General features: G+C 36.2%; 1 protein-coding gene across 1 annotated transcript; it reads right to left on the bottom strand.

The window, feature by feature from the left end:
- Positions 1–2,002: 2,002 nt before the first annotated feature.
- On the bottom strand, positions 2,003–17,918 carry LOC129278872 (uncharacterized). The gene is made up of 7 exons (XM_064111511.1): positions 15,986–17,918; positions 14,303–14,418; positions 12,944–13,081; positions 10,561–10,717; positions 7,361–7,502; positions 5,979–6,127; positions 2,003–3,859 (listed from the first exon to the last, which is right to left on the bottom strand). The coding sequence occupies exons 1-7, from the start codon at positions 17,664–17,666 to the stop codon at positions 3,510–3,512; spliced, it is 2,733 nt and encodes a 910-aa protein (XP_063967581.1). The 5' UTR covers positions 17,667–17,918; the 3' UTR covers positions 2,003–3,509.
- Positions 17,919–24,713: the final 6,795 nt, after the last annotated feature.

The following is a 24,713-nucleotide window of genomic DNA, read 5'->3' as shown; positions in this document are numbered from 1 at the left end:
TTTTACCTCTGCCATTTTTACCTCTGCCATTTTTACCTCTGCCATTTTTACCTCTGCCATTTTTACCTCTGCCATTTTTACCTTTGCCAATTTTACCTCTGCCATTTTTACCTCTGCCATTATTACCTCTGCCATTTTTACCTCTGCCATTATTACCTCTGCCATTTTTACCTCTGCCATTATTACCTCTGCCATTTTTACACCGAGCCGGGCAGTCTGCCCCCTGACGAGCTTGAAAACCTTTCCCCCCTGACGAGCTTGAAGACCTTTTTTGTCCCCCCCCCCGACGAGCTTGAAGACTGTTTTATTTTTATTTTTTGCTGGTCAATTTTTTTTCTGGTACCATTGAAAATCTTTTTCATTGAAGACCTTTTTTTTGTTTGTCAAATTTATTGGCGGACGGTTTTGCCCCCCCCCCCCAGTGCAAAATCCTAGGTACGCTACTGGCGAGCAAACACGACTTCTATCCATTTTCTTTCTTCCTTCCTTTTTTTAAATACAGATATAGATTTAAAATACAAGTGGAATGCCTCTGGCGGTCTCACCTGCATCACACGATTCAATATAGCAGCAGTGCTGACTTTGAAAACTACTATAACTCGCACAAGATGTTCAGTGATACTTGGTTACTCTTATTTCCACGTTTTATGAACTAGACCAATACACTTACAGAGATATGATGGTAATTCAACAAATACCCCCAACGTGGCAAAAGTTCATTGACCTTACATGACCTTTGACCTTGATCATGTGACCTTAAACCTACACAGGATGTTCAGTGATACTTGATAACTCTTATGTCCAAGTTCACGAGTCAGATCCATAAACTTTCAAAGTTATGATGGTAATTCTACAGATACCCCCATTATGGCCAAAGTTCATTGACCTTTGACCTTGGTCATGTGACCTAAAATGCATACAGGATGTTCAGTGATACTTGATTACTCTTCTGTCCAAGTTTTATGAACTAGAACGACATACTTTCAAAGTTATGATGGTAATTCAACAAATACCCCCAATTCAGTTCATTGACCCTAACTGATCTTTGACCTTGGTCATGTGACGTGAAACTCATGCAGGATGTTTAGTGATACTTGATTAACCTTATGGCCAAGTTTCATGAACTAGGTTCATATACTTTCTAAGTTATGATGACATTTCAAAAACTTAACCTTAGGTTAAGATTTTGATGTTGATTCCCCCAACATGGTCTAAGTTCATTGACCCTAAATGACCTTTGACCTTGGTCATGTAACATGAAACTCAGGCAGGATATTCAGTAATACTTTATTAACCTTATGGCCAAGTTTCATGAACTAGATCTCTTCCACATCATAGGTCTATATACTTTCTAAGTTATGCTGTCATTTCAAAAACTTAACCTCAGGTTAAGATTTGGTGTTGACGCCGCCGCCGTCGGAAAAGCGGCGCCTATAGTCTCACTCTGCTATGCAGGTGAGACGAAAACAACAATCGCTTGATTTTTAGGGGTCGAGAGTATTTTCAATTTTCACTGGATAATGGTGGATGAATTATTTTGATCTAACGTTGTTATTTCATCTTTAGGTTTTTCTCGTCTTTAGGATGCACAATATTGAATGTTTTTTTGTAATCCGTAGAGTAAAAGTGGCTGAAATGTAAGCTTTGTTTATGACTTGTATGTATTTATTTAAGGGTAAGCGTTGAAAATAAATTTGAAACTCGATATGTGAAGCATGGATGCATCGATTATTTATTACTTCTATTATCAATGTCGTGTCATTCTTATCATCTACATCATCATTATCATCGCCGTCATCATCATCATCATAATCGTTATCATTATCATCATCATTATAATCATAATCATAATCATCGTTATCATCATCACTACCGTAATGATCACTATCACCATCAGCATCACCGTCGTCATCATCATCAGAGGCATCATACAAAATCATGTGCAAATTTTATTGATACGAATACTGCAAACCAGCAATTATCAAACTAACAGGATTAAATTAAGAAGCAAAATAAAATAAGAAGTTAACGTTTATTAAACATGTAACACAAACAAGACATTGTTTAAAAACATATTGGCTACTTTCTAGAACAAGACTGATAATATTCCCAAAGCAAAAGCAAGACATGTCAATTTTTTATATGAAATCTTAGTATATTTTCTTTTCAAGCAAAACAGCTAGCACTATATATGAAATGGGGAAAAAATAAGAACTGGAACCCCACCACACCACTGCTAGTGCCGAAACACAAGACATCGGGAAATATTCAATTTAACAAAAAAGAAATAGCCGGATACTAACATCCAGATGGTTCTTTCCTTTTACACCATGAACTTACACAACCAACTGGCTATTGCTTAGATTATTCCGAAATCATAACTAAAAAAAGAAAACAAGAAAAAAAAATCGGCTTGAATAAGATATTCATCACCCTTTTACATGGTGGATTTAGCTCCTTTTTGAATAAAACTGTTTAGATTAAGCATCTGTTGGAATAAAATTCAAATTTTCAATCAATTTTTACCAACCTTCTCCAAAGATTTTTTGTTCAAATGCGATATGGTTGTATTTGATTCCCACGTCTAAGATACATATATTGCTATCAATAAATCAATTTTGGTCAAAAGTGGATTAAGCCCCTTTTGGAATTAAGCTCTTCTGTGTTGATGTGATGACGTAATGGTAGGGCAGATTTAGAGTCATACACTGAAATACAACTTGTCAAACTCGAGTCATTCTATTCAATTTCGTCAAACCGATCCCATTTGTCTGCAATAGAAACAATTTGCTAGTCCATTTTCTCTTTGAGTGGAATTCACATTAGTGTTAAGTTGGATTTGATAAAAGTAAAAGAAACATATTGGTATTAAAACTGAAATAAACAGCAATGCCGTATTCTCTCCAGTATGTAATACTGTAATATTATAGCGCACAATATATTTGAAATTTCTGATGGTTAACGGTGTATATAAAATAATACGTCTAATAATATATTAACTACATACATAGAATAATGCGAGAGGGGGGGGCTTATTAATTGAATAACATAGGTATATAGGGTTACGCGACCAAAACCACTCTGCTTATATTCCTCTTTCCTCTTTCTCCTTCATTTCTCTTTCTTATGTTCTGTTTAAAAACTTTTATCTAACTTCTTGAAAATGTATAGGGGCGGTTACCTCCCCACGCGTAGCAGCACACCCATCCCTTTTCTCCTTCCAACATATTCTGAGGCAGGGGCCGTAATCTATGTTTCGGATGTTTTCGGGAGTGAAAAATTATGTCAACAAATTTCGGGTTACCGAAAAAATGACAATCTTCTAAGGTGGATAGTATGTTTATGCCAAGTTGGTCTTATTGAGCTTTTCAATGCTTTTTCATGATATTTTCATTGTGTATTATACACTTTCCAAGTTATCTTTTTTTTTCTTTGGGGGGAAGATGGCCCCCTGCCTTCCCGCGGGACCGACGCCTCTGCTGTAAGGAGCTGTTTCTTTTCCCACATATTTATATATTAACATCCGAAAGTAGAGCATTCAGACATTTTGTAATCTCGTCACACAATACATGCCATTTTACGCCGTGCTTTTTCTTATCCACCTTATCTGGATGGTAGAATGCAATTGCATGGATGAGGAGCCGTCTTGTCGAACTCTTCGATGATGCGGAAGATGGGCTGCGCAACTTGGACTTATCAACCCCCTTGGGAGGCCACTGCTTGTACACCCGTTCGATGAATTTGTCAAGGGTCAGCTTTTTGAAACCTTCCAATTTCTTTAGATCGGATTTTAGCTGAATCTTTGCATTTTCCCTCTCCTTCGCTTCCTCCTTCCCTTGTGTTTGACGCTCCTGTGCCTCTGCATATGATAAAGAATGGACAAAGGTTCTTTTTAAACAATTGAATAATAATAATAATAATAATAATAATAATAATAATAGTAGTAGTAGTAGTAATAGTAGTAGTAATATGATACTAATGATAATAATCATCACCATAGTGGTAATAATAGTAATAATGATAATCATAATAACCATAGTGATGATGATGATGATGATGATGATTATGATGATACTCCAAAAGCTTTGAAAACAAGTATAACACCTTTGGTAGTGTTGCTTGCATTACACAATACAATATAGCAATATAATACACCATTCACATGAATAAAGTACCAGATTCATTGAAATCAAATGACCTTAGACCTTAACCATAATGACCTAAGACTTGGGCAAGACGATCAGTGATACTTGATTACCGTTCTGTCCAAGTATCATGAATTACATGTAGATCCATAAACTTCAAAGTATTTCAACAAATACCACGGTGGTCAAAATATATTGATCTATTGACCTTTGTCCAAGTTTCATGAACTAGATCCAAATCTATAAACTTTTAAAGTAATGACATTTCAAAGACTTAACTTTGGTTAAGATTTCCATGTGGAACATGGTCTAAGTTCATTGACTCTAAATGGCCTTTGACCTTGGCCATGTGACCTGAAACTCGGGCAGAATTAAGTAATACTTGCTCGACCTTATGTCCAAGTTTCATGGACTATAGGTCCATATACTTTCTAAGTTATATGATGACATTTCAAACAGTTAACCTTGGTTAAAATTCAATGTTGACAACACCGCCGTCGTATTCGCTGCAGTCGGAAAAGCGGCGCACATGGTCTCGTGCAGGCGAGACAACAACAACAACAACAACAACAACAACAACAACAAAACCCGAACCGCAAGAACTTCTTAACTAGCACATCAATGATGTGGAGCTCTTCCGGCATCTCGCAACGAAATTTAACACAATTTTAATTCCAGCCCAGTTGACACTGTAGGGAATTATATTGGTGACATAAATTGAGGATATAGAATTGAAATTGATGAAGAAATTACATTTGTTTGTGATCTGTGAATAAATTTCATATAAATTAACCATAAATAATTTTCTAGTCAAAATTTTTTAACTCTGTATAGAACCTTGGTGAACCTCATGTAGCTCTCAGATGGAACAAAAATAGTCAAAATCAATCAACAAATAAACAAGTAATTTTTGTGAGTTTTGAAAATATATGAATAAATTAGCATATTTAATGAGTTTTAAAATTCTGTGTTGAAATTTTGTATCACCACCTCGAGCTATCATATAAAGCAAACAAAATTGAAATTGATCAACAAATGAAGAAGAAAAAACATTTTTTTTGTGATTTATGAATAAATTTTGCATAAATTAGCATAAATAATTTTCCAGACAAAATTTCAAAATTTTGTGTCCAAGTTTGGTGAACCCCATGCAGCTCTACCAGATGGAAGGAAAAAAATCAAAATCTGTCAACAAATAAAGAAGAGGCATTTTCTGTGATTTATGAATAAATTTTGCATAAATTAGCATTAATAATTTTCTACTGAAAATTTCAAAATTCTGTGTAGAAGTTTGGTGAACCTCATGAAGTTCTACCAGATGGAAGAAAAAAAAAAATCGGTCAACAATTAAAGAAGAAAAAGCATTTTATGTTAATTTTTTTTATATATGAATAAATTAATTTCGCATAAATTAGCATAAAAATTGTTCTAGTCAAAATTTTTAAATTCTGTGTAGAAGTTTGATGAACATCATGAAGTTCTACCAGATGGAAGAAAAAAATCAAAATCGGTCAACATATAAAGAAGAAGCATTTTTTGTGAATTTTAAAAAATGCGCATAAATTAGCATATTTAATGAATTTTCAAAATTTTGTGTAGAAGTTTTGAATCCCCCACCTAGTTATCATAATTATAAAGCAAACAGAATTGAAATCGGACTTGAAATGGCGAAGAAGAAGCATTTTGAAATTGTGGACGGACGACAGACGACGGACGCCATGTCACGGCATAAGCTCATTTGTCCATTCGGGCCGGATGAGCTAAAAATACGTTATATGTTACTTCGAATAAAAATGGGGGTAGTTTATCGTTATTTTGAGATGGAAGGCATACCTTTGACCTTTGCAAGACATTTCTGAACGACATCTTTCTGGTGGTGGATATCTTTCTCCAGATCAGTTATATTTACTTCGCAGCCCGATTCAAGGTCTGAACAACTTTTCCTTGCTTCTTTAAGAGTCGCGGCGCAGTCATCCATATACCTAAGATATTACGATGATAATGATAGAGATGTTGACAGTAATGATAATAAACGATCGAAGATAAACTAAATACCAGTTGTGGTAACGATTAAAAAATGAGTTCATACAAAATCCAATAAAATGACCAACCAAGTGTCACTACGTACAGTAATGAATAACAAAATTGCGCCAAAGGATTCTGGAAGACACTGAGTAATGCTGAGAAATAATAATAACGGTATATTTACACAGGGTAGCCACTTCAGTTCCGAAAACTGTTCTCCCAGCGGGCCCTGCTATCATTATTACCCGGCTAAGCTAGGCTACCGATTCAGGTGCGCACAGCTTTTTTGAAGAGTTATTTCCTGCTGGTACCCATTTATCTCACCTGGGTTGAGTGCAGCAAAGTGTGGATAAATTTCTTGCGGAAGGAAAACACGCCACGGCTAGGATTCGAACCCACGACCCTCTGTTTGAAAGGCGAGAGTCAAAACCACTAGACCAAGACGTGCCCACACATACATGACATAAGCAAAATAAGCATAGCGTTTCATCAGTCTGTCGGGTCTTTTTCCGAGCAATGATTATACAATGTCTCACATGTGCTTATTTGTGTTGGCAATTTTCAGTGTGATCGTTTTTTTCAGCTTAGATATCAAGATTTCACAAAGTTTAAGTAACTGTACCAGATGTAGATTTTGGATGATGTGGCGACAATTAACCTCGGTTTTGCAGACTTTCTCATGAAATCAATGTTTATTGCAACTTCTTTTATTTATTTTCAAAGCGAAAGACTATCCCCCCATAAAAAAATTGTTAGGAATAAAAATATCAAAATCAAACAAGCTAAACACTAAAAATTTCATCGAAATCAGACATATCGGATGTGAATTGAGAAAGAAACGACATTTTGAAATTTAAAAAAAAGTGATATGCCCAACTTGCATAACTCGGTGAAATACGAGAGAGAGAGAGTCGGTGATGTCTCTTACTCACTTTTTTAAAATTTATTTTATTGTATGGATTATACAATATTTCATTTTCAAAGATTTAATAATCCGGAGACTCTTCATCAAATAACGATAGGCCATTGAAATGTTCATTCCTTATGTTCAGGGGCAAATCAAATTTAGTTTAATAAAATATATTTATTATATTATTAAACTTATCGATGCATACACAACCAACACAATTAAAGGAAACGAGTCGAGCAAATATCTTAGTATATGGAAACATCTTGCATTTTATGCATACCTCAGACAGCCATTGTATTCCCTTTCCTTGATAGCATCCTTTCCATTTCTGAAGTAGATATTAGCAATGTGAAGATAACAGCTTACTTTAGCTCCACTTTCTGGCAAGTAGTCTACAAACTCTTTGAGGACACAAATTCGATCTAGATAGAAAACATACCGTAAAACAGACAAACATTATGTATATATATATATATATATATATATATATATATATATATGTGTGTGTGTGTGTGAGATTATACATGTACAACGGCTTTGACAACTCTTTTATTTAAATATTTTGTGAAGAAATGGATGAAGAGAACAATGGTAGGCGTAGCTTAAATCAAGGTTCCCCAGAGCTATCTACCCTTTTGGAAAAATTGGTGATGCCGAAAAAATGTCTCCGCCTGGAATCGAACCCGGGCCCCCAGCTTTGATCGCCGGTGCCTTAACCACTAGACCACAGAGACGGGTTAGTGGCTAGGGCGACCCCAATCCGATTGACCGTCAGATAGACAGATTTTCGACACTATACCAATTATAATTTCCTTTGTCGGGTGAAGGTGGGTTTCGAACAGTGACAAGCCGCCATGTAATGCTTCAGCTGGATCAAAGCTATTGCTTTGATACAGGTATGGGAGAAAGTATACAAATGTGTAAAGTTATACATGTACAACAGCTTTGGCAACTCTTTTATTTAAATATTGTAAAGTAATTGATGAAGAGAACAATGGTAGGCGTAGCTTAAATCAAGGTTCCCCAGAGCTATCTACCCTTTTGGAAAAATTAGTGATGCCGGAAAAAATGTCTCCGCCGGGAATCGAACCCGGGCCCCCAGCTTTGATCGCCGGTGCCTTAACCACTAGACCACAGAGACGGGTTAGTGGCTAGGGCGACCCCGATCCGATTGACCGTCAGATAGACAGATTTTCGACACTATACCAACTATAATTTCCTCTGTCGGGTGTAGGTGGGTTTTGAACAATGACAAGCCGCCGTGCCTCAGCCGGATCAAAAGATCAAAGCTATTGCTTTGATACAGTGGGGGCCCGGGTTCGATTCCCGGCAGAGACATTTTTTCGGCACCACCAATTTTTCCAAACGGCAGATAGCTCTGGGGAACCTTGATTTAAGCTACGCCTACCATTGTTCTCTTTATTCATTTCTTCACAAAATATTTAATTAAAAGAGTTGCCAAAGCCGTTGTACATGTATAATTTCACACATTTGTATGCTTTATCCCATACGTGTACTGTATCAAAGCAATAGCTTTGATCCTGCTGAGGCTTGGCGGCTTGTCATTGTTCAAAACCCACCTACACTCGACAAAAGAAATTTTAATTGGTATGGTGTCGAAAATCTGTATATCTGACGGTCAATCGGATCGGGGTCGCCCTATAGCCACTAACCCGTCTCTTTGGTCTAGTGGTTAAGGCACTGGCGTTCAAAGCTGGGGGCCCGGGTTTGATTCCCGGCAGAGACATTTTTTTCGGCAACACTAATTTTTCCAAAGGGCAGATAGCTCTGGGGAACCTTGATTTAAGCTACGCCTACCATTGTTCTCTTCATCTATTTCTTTACAATATATATATATATATATGTGTGTGCGTGTGTGAGGGAGGGTGTGTGTGTGTGTGGGTGCGTGGAAGGGTGTGTGTGTGTGTGTGAACAACCACCCCAAAACCACCAATAAGTCGCCAGAGAAGATCTCTGTTAAAAGCCATAATAGTAAATTGGTCTTCATAAAGCGAAAATTTAAAACTTAGCTTGTCTGAAGGAATATTTCTTCATCTTAATAATGCCAAAAAAAAATTTAGTTTAAATTTTAATAGAAAACAAGTTACAAGAGTTTCTTTGACAAAAGTTTTTGCGAATTGCTTGGAAGTTTTTATTGAAATTGCTTAGTGTTCACATCTCATGCTCTGGTGAACACAAACTTCAAATGTTGTTTTTTCCTCATTTTCGGAAGCTCTCGCTTTGTTTTCTCTGCATTTAATCCAGTAATTGAGTGAGTTATTGTTGATCAAGTTTGACAAATCATACATCACTTTACAGCTTAGGATGTGCTTGTTCAAACTCAGTAAAAAAATCTCAAAATTCATCGTGGGCGACTTATTGTTGGTTTTGGGGGATGGCTGGTCCCATAATATGCAAACACGAATTGATCTCGGGAATTTAAATCTCGACTAACATTGAATCATAATCATCAGATAAATAATAATAAAAATTCTAATAAGGCATTGAACGAAAGGGATAGATTTACCCAGGTTATCATCACCCTAATCGCTGGCGTAAAGAATGCGGGCTTGAGCCATGGACCACCACACATTTTCACGACCAAGAAAAAGGGTAGAAAGAGAAACAAATGATTGGAAAATTACTTACATATGATCTCTGAGTATCATGTCGAAATATATAACAACATTAGATTTGTGTTTCAAAAAGGTCAGTGTTATTTTTTAAAGATTTTTTTGCCTCATATGCCATGTCAAACTTCCTCAAACATGTTGGCTCATTACGCCAACATCAGGATATTTCAAGCTACGTATAGGTACGATGAATGAAGTAAGTCTTGGCAAAAGTCAGCCCAAGTCCTCATTAAAGGGGAATCCAACCCAAATAAAAACTTGTTTTTATAAGGAAAAGAAAAATCAGACAAGTTGATAGGTGAAAGTTTGAACAATATTGGACAAACAACAAGAAAGTTATGAATTTTTAAAAGTTGTAAATATTGGTAATCACTATACCCATGGAGACTTCAAATTGACCGCATATGGGATGCCATAGTGATGTAAGGCAAGGACTACTCTTCCATGTACTCCAATGCATATTATGGCTAAAATGTCATTTTTCCCCAAAGTTTTATTTCAAATTATATTTTTCTTTCATGAGGACATACAACAATATACTACCTGGATTATATTTAGATTACTGCCCCAGGGGAATGGGTACTTAGGAGAAAACCACAAATCCCTGATAATAAAGTACATGGCCTATGGGAAAGTTGTCCTTGCCCCTTGTCATAATTTACTTACGCAGTTGCCAATTTGAAATCTACATAGTATTAGTGATCTCAATTTTAAAGCAGCTATAACTTTCTTATTGCTTGTCCGATTTCTTTCAAACTTTCACCATTCTGTTCAATTTATTTTTCTCCTTCCCAACACAACATTTCATGGCCAAGGCTGGATTCCCCTTTAAAGACCAAGGAAATACCTTGGTCGTTTCTTGGTGCAACCCATGCTTTGATGTCGTTCAGACATTCCTTGATGGATTTCTCCAGATGATTAGACCATTCGTCCACCATGCAGCTCCTTTTCTCGTGAGCGATCTTGAAATACTGCAGTGTATCTTTGAAATAGGCATGAACCACCTAGGTACAAAACAAAATGGTGACAACTAATATCAGTGGTTTACATATTGAGAATAAATGGCGTACAGATGGGAGCTAGCAGAGGGGGGGGGGGGGCGTTCGATCACAGGGCCCTGGGAACGTTTTTTTTTTTTACTAGGGCCGGGGGGTGCTGATGTAAATTTCGAAAGAAAAAAAAAGTTTCACTAAAAAATGAAGACCCATTTGGGTCCAGAGAAATTTGACGACAAGCCCCCCCCCCAAAAAAACCGTAATTTTGGTGATATTTTTTCAATATTTCCACATCTACCAGAACACATGGGGTGCTGCCTATGGAAAATAATACACGCATTACCCCTAGGATAATCTTGTGGGTGCTTCAGCACCTAAACTTCCCAGGGCCATGGGCGACCAAAAAAAAGGGGGGGGGGCAAAAAAAAATTGAAAGGGGGAATGTAATAAAGATTCTAAACGCAACAGTGCCAACTTTTAAAACTACTATAAAATAATCATTCACAAAAACACCATTCATATAATGACATAATACCACGTTCATTGACCATAAATGACATTTGAACGGTGACTTAAGACTTGTCAACTACACTCATGTCCACATTTAATTCACTCTATCCATAAACTTTCAAAGTTATGATGGCAATTCAACAATTACCCCAACATGGCCTAAGTTTATTGACCTTAACTGACCTTTGACCTTGGTTTTGTGACCTGGAAACTCACAGGGGATGTTCAGTGATACTTGATTACTCTTATATCCCAAGTTGTCTGAACTAGATCCATAAACTTTCAGAGTTAGGATTGTAATTTAACAAATACCCCCAACACGGCCAAAGTTCATTGACCTGAAATGACCATTGACCATGGTCATGTGACCTGAAACTTGCACAGGATATTCAGTGGTACTTGATTAACCTAATGTCCAAGTTTCATGAACTAGATCCAACAATTTTCAAAATTATGATGGTAATTCAACAAATACCCCCAACTTGGCCAAAGTTCATTGACCCTAAATGACCTTTGACCTTGGTCATGTGACCTGAAACTCAGGCAGGATGTTCACTAATACTTGATTAACCTTATGTCCAAGTTTCATGAACTAGATCCATAAATTTTCAAAGTTATGATAGTATTCAAATACCCCCAACCTGACCAAAGTTCATTGACCCTAAATGACCTTTGACCTTGGTCACGTGACCTGAAACTCGAGCAGAATATTTACTAATACTTGATTAACTTTATGCCTAAGTTTCATGAACTAGGTCCATATACTTTCTAAGTTATGACGTCATTTCAAAAACTTAACCTTCGGTTAAGATTTTGAAAATAATTCTTTCAACATGGTCTAAGTTCATTGACCCTAAATGACCTTTGACCTTGGTCATGTGACCTGAAACTCAGGCAGGATGTTTAGTAATACTTGATTAACCTTATGTCCAAGTTTCATGAACTAGATCCATAAATTTTCAAAGTTATGATAGTATTCAAATACCCCCAACCTGACCAAAGTTCATTGACCCTAAATGACCTTTGACCTTGGTCACGTGACCTGAAACTCGAGCAGAATATTTACTAATACTTGATTAACTTTATGCCTAAGTTTCATGAACTAGGTCCATATACTTTCTAAGTTATGACGTCATTTCAAAAACTTAACCTTCGGTTAAGATTTTGAAAATAATTCTTTCAACATGGTCTAAGTTCATTGACCCTAAATGACCTTTGACCTTGATCGTGTGACCTGAAACTTAGGCAGGATGTTTAGTAATACTTGTTTAACCTTATGTCCAAGTTTCATAAACTAGGTCCATATACTTTCTAAGTTATGATGTCATTTCAAAAACTTAACCTTAGGTTAAGATTTGATGTTGACGCCGCCGCCGCCGTCGCCGTCGGAAAAGTGGCGCCTATAGTCTCGCTCTGCTAAACAGGTTTACTCGCTCGCTTGTAACTCTTTAGATTTTTTTTCGCTACGCCGAGTTTGGCCCCTTGCTCACTACGCTGCTGGTGAGAATTGTAGTAATAATAATATGCAAAATAATGCAACTCCACTCCAACTAAAATAGATGTGAACAAATCAGTCACAAAACATCTGCCTTCTAGCTATATAGGCGCTAAGCATCTATATAGATTGGCGAAGGGTGTTAATAACATGCTACACAAGGTCTGCTGCATGGTAGAGTACTTTTATATCTGAATTGGTTATATATCCGGGGTAGATCATTTACAAACCTTCAGCTCAGAAGAATTCCCATCTATCTTGAGTTTAGCGAGCTTCCAACAGGTAGTACCAGTATTCTTCGCTGCTGAAACCAAATCCTCATCCTTTAAGGAACTTGTGTAGGCCTTCTTGTAACACTCCAAAGCATTCTATATTAAAAAATATTATTTATCCTTAGTCCTGCGCTTGGTCCTTAAAAAAATGTCTATCCCCATGACTACGACTGGTACTATACTTCTCTAACTACGACTTCTTCCTATGACCAATTTATCATCATCGTTATCATTAATTATTGATATATTATTCTATTTTGGCAAAATAATATATAAATAATGGTTTTTACATATACATATACGATGCAGCATGAAATAGACGAATGAAAAATGCCACACCTAAAAAAATATTTCAAAAATCTAGAAAGCAGTGGCCTTGATTGGTGAAAATGACTCGACAAGCATTATATGCAGCATAATATGAGTCCAAAGTCAGTAAAACCCTTCGTCTTTATTCTTATCATTATGAAAAATTATCAGATAAGTGCAAATCATTGTTATTACAACACCAGGTACGACCAAGATGTTTTGAATTTTGAACCATTACTCCAATAAGAACGATGGATATGGTTAAAAGATATGTCAAAGTCTTGAAAATAAATAGGATCGATTGATATGGGGGGGGGGGGGCGGGGACAACATAATGGTGACGCGGTTTTTTAATTGAATAACAAAGGATAATATACAGTGTAAAATAACAAATACCCTAAATCGTTCTTTCCCCCTTTTCTTCCTTCTTTCGTTCCTTCATTTGTTCATTTCTCTTAGTATGCAAAGATAAATATTTATATTTATTTATATCAAGAAGAATTTATTACTACACAAAAATATAAGGTAAATTATTGAAAAAGTGGTTTAAAGTGGATTTTGATGCAACCCTTGTAAGATTACGACATCATTGACATCTGGATTCATTTATCATGTATATTGCAGTCATCATTGTTATTATTATTATTATTATTATTACTATTATTATTTGTTTGGCGTCACCTGTGCCTGGGAGGCTAAAAGCGAACTGAATCGCTATGACCCGCAGGTCTCTCCTCACGATATACATGATATAACTGATTGGGGGAGTGCAGGTGGACCACTACAGTCATGCCTTACTTTGGCACAAATTGAAAATTTACCTCACTGCAAAGAATACCTCCTGATCGTCCATCTTCTAACACATGCCACATATATATGGTATCAAATTATTTGGTAGAATATACTCTTTCAGGCCATATATAATAATTATGTGTTTTATGACTTATTTCTTCCTTCAGTTGGGGATTTGTGAAGTATCTTTTTTTTTTTTTTTTTTTTTTTACTCACAAGGTAGTAAGCCATTTTGCTCTTGTCACTGTCCTGCTCACGTGCTTGCTTAAAGAAAGTGTTCCCCCTTTCTCTTGATATCCGAGAGGTTTCAAAGTTTGTTGTACCGGTCGAACCTTCATACATAAACACATGAACATATCATTCAGCATATTCAGAGAGAATAACATGGTTATAATAGGGGCGGTAAATCATCGCGATGAAACGTGCGGGGTTTTTTTTCTGAACGAGAATGGCATCATAAAAAGACAAACTTGCTAGCATTTGGAAAAAAAAACCATACCCATCTTGATCATATTTCTAGAACCCTCTACCCTTATAAACACAATCATCCGGATGGGGGCGTTGACGGCGACTAGTTTACATGATTGCCAAACACATTGGACCGAATTAACATTAAAACAAATGAAAGAAATAAGTTAATAAAAAGTCTCTTCAATTTATTCCTGTTTGGTGATCAGATGATCATGATAGTAGGTGGAGAAATTCAATTCTTGCTTGCAGACAAAAGTTTGGGCCGGGATTTGTACCTATTAAGGAGTTTTCGCTCCAGGCCGCACGTCGGCTTCAAGAACATAGACAATGCATTGTCAAATACCCTTCATGACAATGAACAACAAAAAAGTCTTTGTCGAAATTTCGTCCTGGGTCCCGTGGCACAAAAGTTAGCGTTCAATCGTACACTTGATTTCCACGATTACTTATACATTGTGGTTAATACTTTCAATTGTAAAAAAGTGTTCTTTGATTATTGCTAATTATTTCAATTTCAATTCTTTATTCCTTTTTCCATTCAAAACATAGTACAAAGGAATGTAAATCCGATACAATTTTACAGACGAGCATTATTAATTCGTAAAAAAACAGTATAAATTGAGCATAAATGGAAATGAGGGGGTCCACTAAATGCAAAGCTTGTAAAGTGTGGATCCCCCTTGGAAATGAAAAAAAAAATGTTGTCAACTTATTCATATATGCGTATATATACAGGAAAGAAAAAAAGAGAAGGAAGAAAAAAAGGTCTAAATCAGATTGATGTAAATATAATTACTGACCGAAAGCAAAGCTAGTCACACAAAGAGGTCTCCGCTATGAAGAATATATTGCGCACTAGACAGAAGAAAAAGCAGAGAGAGTGAATGACAAGACATAGAAGACAGGACAAAACAAGATACAGGACAAGACAAGAACATAAGTAAATTAAAAAAAAAAAGGGAGGAAAAGTCAAGATGGGGAAGGGCTGACCACAACCTAGCTTGATCTGGTGAAATAACAAAAGATGATATTACTGGACAATATAAGATAAAAAAGATAAAAAAATAAAAATGAAAAATGGAAGAATGCTGAATCAAGATAATGAAGTGTTAGTTCAGTTGCCAAGAATTATAGGAATGAAGCAGGTTTGAGTTTACATTTGAATGCATTTAAAGAGACACTGTCTTTAAAATTATTATATAGGGAGTTCCAGAATTTAGGACCGTTGAATATGAATGTATTTTTGGCCAGTAAAGTTTTGTTAAGTGTTATATGAAGTTCGTCAGTGTCTCGTGGGGTATTTATGATTTATGCTTCTTGGATACGTCGTGCGACGTGGAGCGAAAACACCTGAAATGTACCTAAGACATTTCATTTGTCGGGAGAATACCAAATGCAAAATAAAATTCCCCTATTTGTCTTACTCACCAGCACACGATGGGTCATTTGCTGTACGTTCTTTATGATTGTTTTTCTTCTCTGTTTCTTGAGGAGGATTGTAGCCGCCATGAGACCCCACGTTTTGACCCAAACCTATTTCAGTGCAGTCAGTGTCTACCCTTGTTGGAGTGTAAAATGTGACTGATTTCGCGAAGTATCCTTTGGGCCCAACGTGCAAATCGAATTGCACTGTATCGTGGATTGCCACGGGTTGGTACGAGACTGCAGAAATATGGAAGAAGATCTTGTTATATGTCGTATCACCATGATCACCCCTAATGAATCCAAAGCGGCGTCTGTTTAAGTACCGCTTCACCACGCCAGTTGCGTTACTAGCTAGAAGTGTCTCCTCATTAGCAGTTTCGTCATCAGCGTCAGACTCAGAGTCAGAATCGTCACCCGATTCCAAATTTATTACCTCGATCGTCTGTGCGAAGTATCCTTTTGGACCAACACACAGATAAAACTCTACCTCGTCTCCGACTTCAATGTAGTCCCCCGACACTTCCGAGATATGAAAAAACACTTTGTTGTAAGTGTCATTGACGTGGATGAATCCATAACGACTTTTTGCTCCATAGCGCGTTACGGCCCCTTGAACACCATCCTGAATAAGTTCCTCAGAATCGGATTCTGATTCGAAATCATCATCATCTGAAGTTTGAAACGTAATATCTTCTGCAAAGTATCCCTTAGGTCCCGAATACAAATCTAACTCCACTTTATCTCCAACTTCAATGTCTTCCGCTTCAACTTTTGAGATATGAAAGAATACTTTGTTGTAAGTGTCATTCACGTATATGAAACCATATCGACTTCTTTCTCTGTACTGCGTAACAACCCCATGTACACCTTCCTCTAAAAGCGCCTCAGATTCTGATTCGGAATCCTCATCTTCTGATTCGGAATCCTCATCATCTGAAGTTTGAAACGTAATATCTTCTGCAAAGTATCCCTTAGGTCCCGAATACAAATCTAACTCCACTTTATCTCCAACTTCAATGTCTTCCGCTTCAACTTTTGAGATATGAAAGAATACTTTGTTGTAAGTGTCATTCACGTATATGAAACCATATCGACTTCTTTCTCTGTACTGCGTAACAACCCCATGTACACCTTCCTCTAAAAGCGCCTCAGATTCTGATTCGGAATCCTCATCTTCTGATTCGGAATCCTCATCATCTGAAGTTGGAAACGTAATATCTTCTGCAAAGTATCCCTTAGGTCCCAAATACAAATCTAACTCCACTTTATCTCCAACTTCAATGTCTTCCGCTTCAACTTTTGAGATATGAAAGAATACTTTGTTGTAAGTGTCATTCACGTATATGAAACCATATCGACTTCTTTCTCTGTACTGCGTAACAACCCCATGTACACCTTCCTCTAAAATATGCTCCTCAGATTCTGATTCGGAATCCTCATCATCGGAAGTTTGAAACGTAATATCTTTTGCAAAATATCCTTTTGGTCCCAAATGCAAATCAAACCATACCTCGCCCGCCGGTTCTATGGATCTATTCGGAACGTCTGAGATATGAAAAAACACGTCATCAACGTCATCAAGGCAAGGGTCTGACATGTCTGATGGGCGTATGAACCCAAAATTGCCTTTTTGTTTAAACTCCACAACAACTCCGGTAGCATCACTGTGTACGAGGATAGACATGACCAGGCGGAATCAGGGCCACGCTGTTCGATTTTAATTTAATTTGTCTCAACAAGTTTCCCAAACACAGGCACACATGAATATTCACAATGAGGATGAATTAACCAGTCGACTAGATTTTAATGGAGAATGAGTTAAAGATTGTTCACGTATAACATTAGTATTAAAAAGTAAAAAAATCTTGCAGACTAATAGACGTACGTACGTAGGCCTACTGCAAACGTATGCGGGAAAAATCCCATCCATGTGTATGGAAGGCTGCTCTCAACATAAATGACTCGAAAACTTATGAATGAATTTCACAATGCTATCGAGAGACTTATGGCTGAAGTTGTGGCCAGGCAGAGAGTTCCAGTCACGCGAGACGAATCAGCACTCCGGAGTGCAGTCACTATACACGGTAAATTAGCTCTCCATTTCTTAGAGTGCACTCAAATAACGAGGCCAAGGCCAAGACCGCTATGATTTTACTCGAGGCCAGTCCCCCGGCTTTATATAAACTTGTGTCTACATATTCAAAATTGTGATCAATCAACGCACACCATTTTCTTAAATATAGGGCAAAGACACAGCATAGTAATGAAGACAAAACCCGGCCGATTATTAAACAATTGTCAATTACTGATGGTGATGATATATATAAGCCACTTCCAGCGTTTAGGAGATGAAAATATGGAATCCCCTGAAAGAGATACATTTTATGTCTATATGTATGTATGTATGTATGTATGTATGCAAGTCTAACTTTTATCAATATGACATTAAGGAGATTTTCATAACAATAATCACATCCACACGCATAGGTAAGCTCGATCTCCCTCGTGCAAAGAAATCCAGGCGTGCGATAGTTCAGTGAGCTTGAGTATTAAAGTTACTTGCGAATTATGTGGTGAATTCCGTCCATATATCATACACGCGGATGCTGTTGCGCTCGTCAAAACACAAACATGACAAAAGGTCACGCAGGTCACGGACTCGGGGATTCCCAGATCGGGTATTTCCCAGATTGCATCAGCTTGCAATGTGAAGCCAGTTTTAAGGTGATTTGCTTCATCATACATAAGTAAATTTGTAATGCATATTTGTTTATTTCGATAGAAAACACGCTATTTCTCTATTCAATTGTTCTATACAGGGGCGTAACAGGGGTCGGTGCGCGGCCGGGGGGGGGGGGGGGGGTCAAGAGCCAAAACTTTTTCCGGTCATATCATGGTATGAACAGGCAATGGCGTAATGAGGCAAACAAAATTGAGGCGGCTAGATATGGCGTATGGGGCAAAAAACAATTTTTTTAATTGCGAGCAAAGAGAGCGAGCAAATTTTTTGACATTTTGATTATAGAATTCCAATTTTGTGACAGATAATATTTAGAAAATAATATCATATTTCACCCTTCTCTCTTCACTTTTTTTTTTCTTGATCTTTACGCCACTGTGAACAGGATTTTTTTATGATTGTGCGCGAGCATTAGGGCGAAGCCCTATGATTCGCCTAAAAAAGGGGGAGGCATAGTAAGGCGCGTGTGGCAAAAATTAACATAAAAAAATCACATTTTCATGAGAATCTAACTTTGAGATATATTTTGGCATGATATTCAGAGCAAATGTCTTACACTTTTCATTTGCTTTTCTTTTTTCCTCCTTTCTTTTTGTTTGGTTGTAGAACTTTTGGGGGCCATGGTCCGAACCCTTCCACACGACAGTGCTATGCAGGACCGGTGGGGTCCGATGCAATGTGTTGCCCAAATTGTCTAAGTGTTTTTTCACAACATATGTATCATTATTTTTTGTTTTGCAACGGATACAAATATTTATGTTTATATATGGTATACAATTTGTTTTTGTTTGATGGAAGTGAAATAAATAAATTTGAATTTGAATTTGAAATAAATTTGAATTTGAATTTGAATTTACATTCATTTCTCGCTTTTGTTTGCCTTTTTGTCACCTTTTGATTTAGTTTCATTTCTTACTAATCATTCTTATGTATTAGTATTTCGTAATGATTTTGTTCTTTCTCACATGTTCTTCTTTCCTTAGTTTTCTCGTTTTCTTTCGTTTTAGGTTTTTATAGTTTTCTTTTGGCACTTTTCCCGTTCCCTTTCTTTCTTTCTTTCTTTCTCCCTTGTCTCTTTCTCCCGTTGTTTTTATTTTCCCCGTGAGTGGTGAGCTCTAGAATATTTATGAACTTCAATAATTATGCAATTCTATTCAAAATCAAGAAAAAAATAAAGCTCTTTTCTAATTCTCCTAATAATCAGTGGCGTGAATAAGTTATATTTTTGAGCGGGCCAAATATGGTGTAAGGGCAAAATTATAGAAAGTATTGACTGAACAAAGCGAGCGAGTGATAATTTCGACATTTTATTGTAAAATCTCACTTTGTATCAAATTTTGACATAATGGTCATCAAATAATATATCATTTTCATCCTTCTCTCTTTCTTTTACTTTCCTTTTCTCTTTCTGTCTTGGTCATGATTTTTTAGGGTGTGGGGGGCCAGTGGCGTACCGGGGGTCACGGCATGGGGGGGGGGGGCACCAGCAACAATTTTGAGTCACTAAGTGAGCGCGCGAAGCGCGCCCATTTGCCAGGTATACTGACCTGATAGAGACATTTTAAGGACAGTGCCATTAAACGGATATGTCTCTCACTGGTCAAATAATGCGAGCGCGAAGCGCGATCTTAAAATTATTGATATTCAAACCTAAAGGGGACATTATAATCAATCTTTTGTAATCAAATCATGATACGTACCTGTCTCGCTAAACAAATAACGCGAGCGCGAGCGCGAAGTGCGAGCTAAATTTTTTGTAAATATTGACCCCCAAACAGGAAGATTTTAAGGACTATATTTTAGGAATCCATTAAGACTATACACATGTCACCATAGTCATCTAATGCGAGTGCCAATAAGCGCTTGCTGATTTTGTTAGAATCACATCTAAACATGCACATAAAGCACTTGTAATCATGATTAACATACCCATCTCACCAATCAAATCTTGCGAGCGCGAGCTGAAAATTTAGGGAATTCAGACCTGAAGAGGGGCATTTTAAGGCTTGTTTGTACGAATTTACGAAGACCATACGTAGTTCACTAACCAAATGATGCGAGCGCGAAGCGCGAGCTGAAAATTTAGGAAATTCAGACCTGAAGAGGGGCATTTTAAGGCTTGTTTGTAGGAATTCACGAAGACCATACGTAGTTCACTAACCAAATGATGCGAGCGCGAAGCGCGAGCTGAAAATCTTTGATATTCAGATTAGAAAAAGGAACATTTTAAGGACTGATTCTAGGAATTCATGGAGAGCAGCTATATTTCACCAATCCACTACTGCAAACGTAAGCACGGACAGGAAATGTTTTATATTAAGATTACAGGATTATATATCTCGGTAAACAGACAATGCGAACACCAGGAACAATGAAGACATAGGCCCTGAGCAAATTATTTTTCATAAAGTTATGAAAAAAAATGTTTCTTATGTAATATAGCAAAACATAATTATGATATGATATAACATTATAGTGAACAGTAATGTCTTCTTTCCACTACGTTTCTCTTCCTTTCTCCTTTCCTTTCCGATTTGGGGGGCACGTGCCCCCCATGCCCCCCCCCCCCCGTAGTTACGCCACTGTGGGGGGCAATGACTGATTAAAAAAATAGAAAAACTAAACATAGCCTTTCGTGAAAAGCTCCCCTGGTTGCCCCAAAAGGATGCGTTAATTTGCTTCCCTTCCTCAACACATCCTTTTGAGAAAAGCTCCCCCGGTTTTCTCAAAAGATTGCGGCCACCCCCACTCCTTCCCCGCTCCGCGAACGACGACGATCGTTAAAATTCATTATTTTTCACTTTACCTGTAGGCCTACACCTCACGGCTTCGATGATTTTTTTATCATAATTTTTTCAAGAATCTTTTCCACGAATAGAGTTGTGATTGACAAAAATATACACCTACATAATCTTTTGATATTATTTGTTTTCAAGTAGATCAGTGACTGTAATCACTCGTTCCGCTTTCTCGTAACTCGTAAGGTTAATTGAAACAGTGTACAATTACTGTCAAAATGCATTATCCCATTAGTTTAAGTACACTCCCTCACACATTCAAAAGGGATTTTACAAGTCAAATAAAGAGTATTTTGTGAAACTCCCGGATTTTTGACGATGTCAGCACTTTATAATTTGAATTCCGATTACGATTAAAAAAGATGACAGTGGGTATATGCTATTTTGACTTTTTTATTATTTCTATAGGCACTATTCTACCATTTTCTAAGTTTTGAAAATGCACGATATTGTCTGGATCATAATCTTGTGGTCGGGTTGCTGAAAAGTTTTATTCATTTCCACAGTATATTTAATCGAGTTTGATTTCAATTGACTTAAAAATCAAATATAGTTTTGTTTGTTGTATATAATGTGATTATTTTTAAGTAGATGCAATAAAAATGAAACTGAAACACATTTTCTATCACCACCGGCATCACCATCATCGTCATCATCCATCACCCCATCTATCGACATCATTATTGGCCATTATTATTTCATAATCTTCATAATCATTATTCTCATCATGGCCATCATCATAATCATCACCACCATAATACATACCATCATCCTTATCATTAATTTTATTTCCATCACCATTTTTATCATTTATCACCATCATCATCGACGTCAATTATCATTACCACCACCATTATCATCATAATCTTCCTCATCATCATCATCTCCATCTCCATGATCAACATGACCATCATCATCTCCATGATCAACATCACCCTCATCATTACCACGATCATCATCATTATGTTCATCATCATCATAACAACATATTACTATCATTATCATTATTATTACTATTATTATTACAACCATTATTATCGTCATCATCATCATTATTGTTATTATTATCATCATCATCATCACTATTATTGTTATTATTATCATTATTGTTATTATTATTATTGTCATTATTATTATTATTTTCATTATTATTAATATAATTATCATTATCATCATCATCATCATAAAAAAAATCAACACGATTATCACCACCATCAACATGATCGCCATTTCAGGATGAGAGACAAATTAAAATTCAAATGCAAATATTTCATAGTGATATAAATATCAACAGTCAGGGATTACCATCTCATAAAAAAATGAATATATAATTTTATTGAAATCTATGTAAACAAACAAAACATGAATGATATATATATTGATTTCTTTCCAGAACAATTGTGACAATATCATTTAATAATGCAAAGGAAAAACCTAAGTTCAAAGCCGAGTAGCCGACTGACATGTCTGAGGAGAGCCTTTTCAAGCAAAATTGAATTGCAAACACTGCGGCAAAATACAATAAAGGGACAAAACAGGAAGAAAAAAACTGGACCCCCACCACACAACTGCTAATGCCAATGAAACAGGACACAAGATTTTGAAATACGTAATTCCATTATAACCCTCTTTGTTTGCATATACCTTGAATAAGGCCAGATTTTTTTTTCTACATACCGTGACACCCTCAACTAGAAAAAAAGCAATTTATCTCGAATGCAAAAAGATAAAGCCTATGAGTGGCGTAATAATAGTGATCAATAATTAATATAAAAATTGAGAGTAGAAAAAATTGTGAGCCAGCAAAAAATTGGTATTTTTTTAACGAAAAACTACTGTTGCATTAGATTTCGACATAATAATGAAAATTAATTGTAATTTTAACCCTTTTCCCTTTCCTATCATTCTTTTACTCATCCCTTTTCCCTTTTTTTTTCTTGCAGTATTGGTCCGATTATTATAAATGATTCATTGCATACATAACAGTAAGTGAGTTACGTTTTAATGGCTGGGAATCGATTTAAAAACCCTTTGTCAACATAGAAGAAACCACTACATACGACCAAATAGGTATTATGGTTGAATAGAGCAGTCCGTCCTGTCGAGTGTTAGAATGTTCAGATCAAGCAATAAAACCAGTCATATACACGATGGTTCTGATTAAGAGTAGGGCACAATTCATGCAATTAAGAACCAGTAAGTGTGTTGGAAATAATAATTTGGTCGAATTAGTAAAAACATGAAGAAAAAAAAAACACTAGACAATAGTATAGTTCGATGGTTTCCGAAACATATTAGCACAGTGAATATAAGCCCAATGGTTCAGATCATTTGCATATAGCTTATTAGACATGTTAGTTGTACTGTAATTTTACATTTTACTTTTCTTCATATAAATGCCAATACTACAAAATAGTCCAAAATTATTACGTCATAGGGGATTTCAATAATTCTTATATATGTGATTTGGTTTTATTTATTCCGATTATAAAATGCATTCCATATTGAACAAATATATAGGCCTACATTATTTTTTTTCATCACTTATTTGAAAATCTGCACATTGAAGGAAATGATACAATTCGCCCATGACACTTTCCTTTTGAGAAGAAAATGCATGGCAATAACAAAATACAATATTTTTTTAAATGGTAACTGCATACATTCCGAAATATGATAACAAAGATAAAAAATGATAATGAAGTTATATTTGGTGGGGGTTCCTCTGTGACATATTTATGCATGACCCCTATCATTAATTTGAATAATGACACCTGATAGGCCTAATTTACACGTGTAATATTAATTGAAATTTCCTTGAAATTCGGATTCGGAAAAGAAAGAAAGAACAGAAAAACCAAAGAATGAACTACGTACAATAAATACAATGGTTGTACCTAAATGTATGACAATGCTATAACAGTAAACTAGACACCGACGACCAGAAATTAGCATTGAATTGCTATAAAATTAATGTAGAAATACCTCTACGAATTATCAATAACAAAAAGTAGATAAATGCTAGCTTGTATTGTAATATTAAAAATTTGTGTTTATCGATATAAAATCAATTCAAATTCAATTCAAATTTTATTTCCACAGTTAAAAATATACATATATATACAAATCATTGACATTAACATGATTAAGAGATATATTACACGTGGAGGGGTCAAAGAAATCACAACTGCTT

This window comes from Lytechinus pictus, chromosome 16 (assembly GCF_037042905.1).
Source record: "Lytechinus pictus isolate F3 Inbred chromosome 16, Lp3.0, whole genome shotgun sequence".
NCBI lineage: Eukaryota > Metazoa > Echinodermata > Echinoidea > Temnopleuroida > Toxopneustidae > Lytechinus > Lytechinus pictus.
The sequence above is the reverse complement of the archived record's forward strand: the minus strand, read 5'-3'. Positions and strand labels throughout refer to the sequence as shown.

Bases quoted from the DNA above. Each gene is read 5' to 3' on its own strand.
- LOC129278872 (XM_064111511.1), bottom strand. From the start codon at position 17,666: ATGTCTATCCTCGTACACAGTGATGCTACCGGAGTTGTTGTGGAGTTT. The intron at 6,128-7,360 runs GTATGCATAAAA...GTAATATCTTAG, and splicing joins GAATACAATGGCTGTCTGAG to GTATATGGATGACTGCGCCG. The intron at 3,860-5,978 runs GTATGCCTTCCA...TATCATATGCAG, and splicing joins ATGTCTTGCAAAGGTCAAAG to AGGCACAGGAGCGTCAAACA.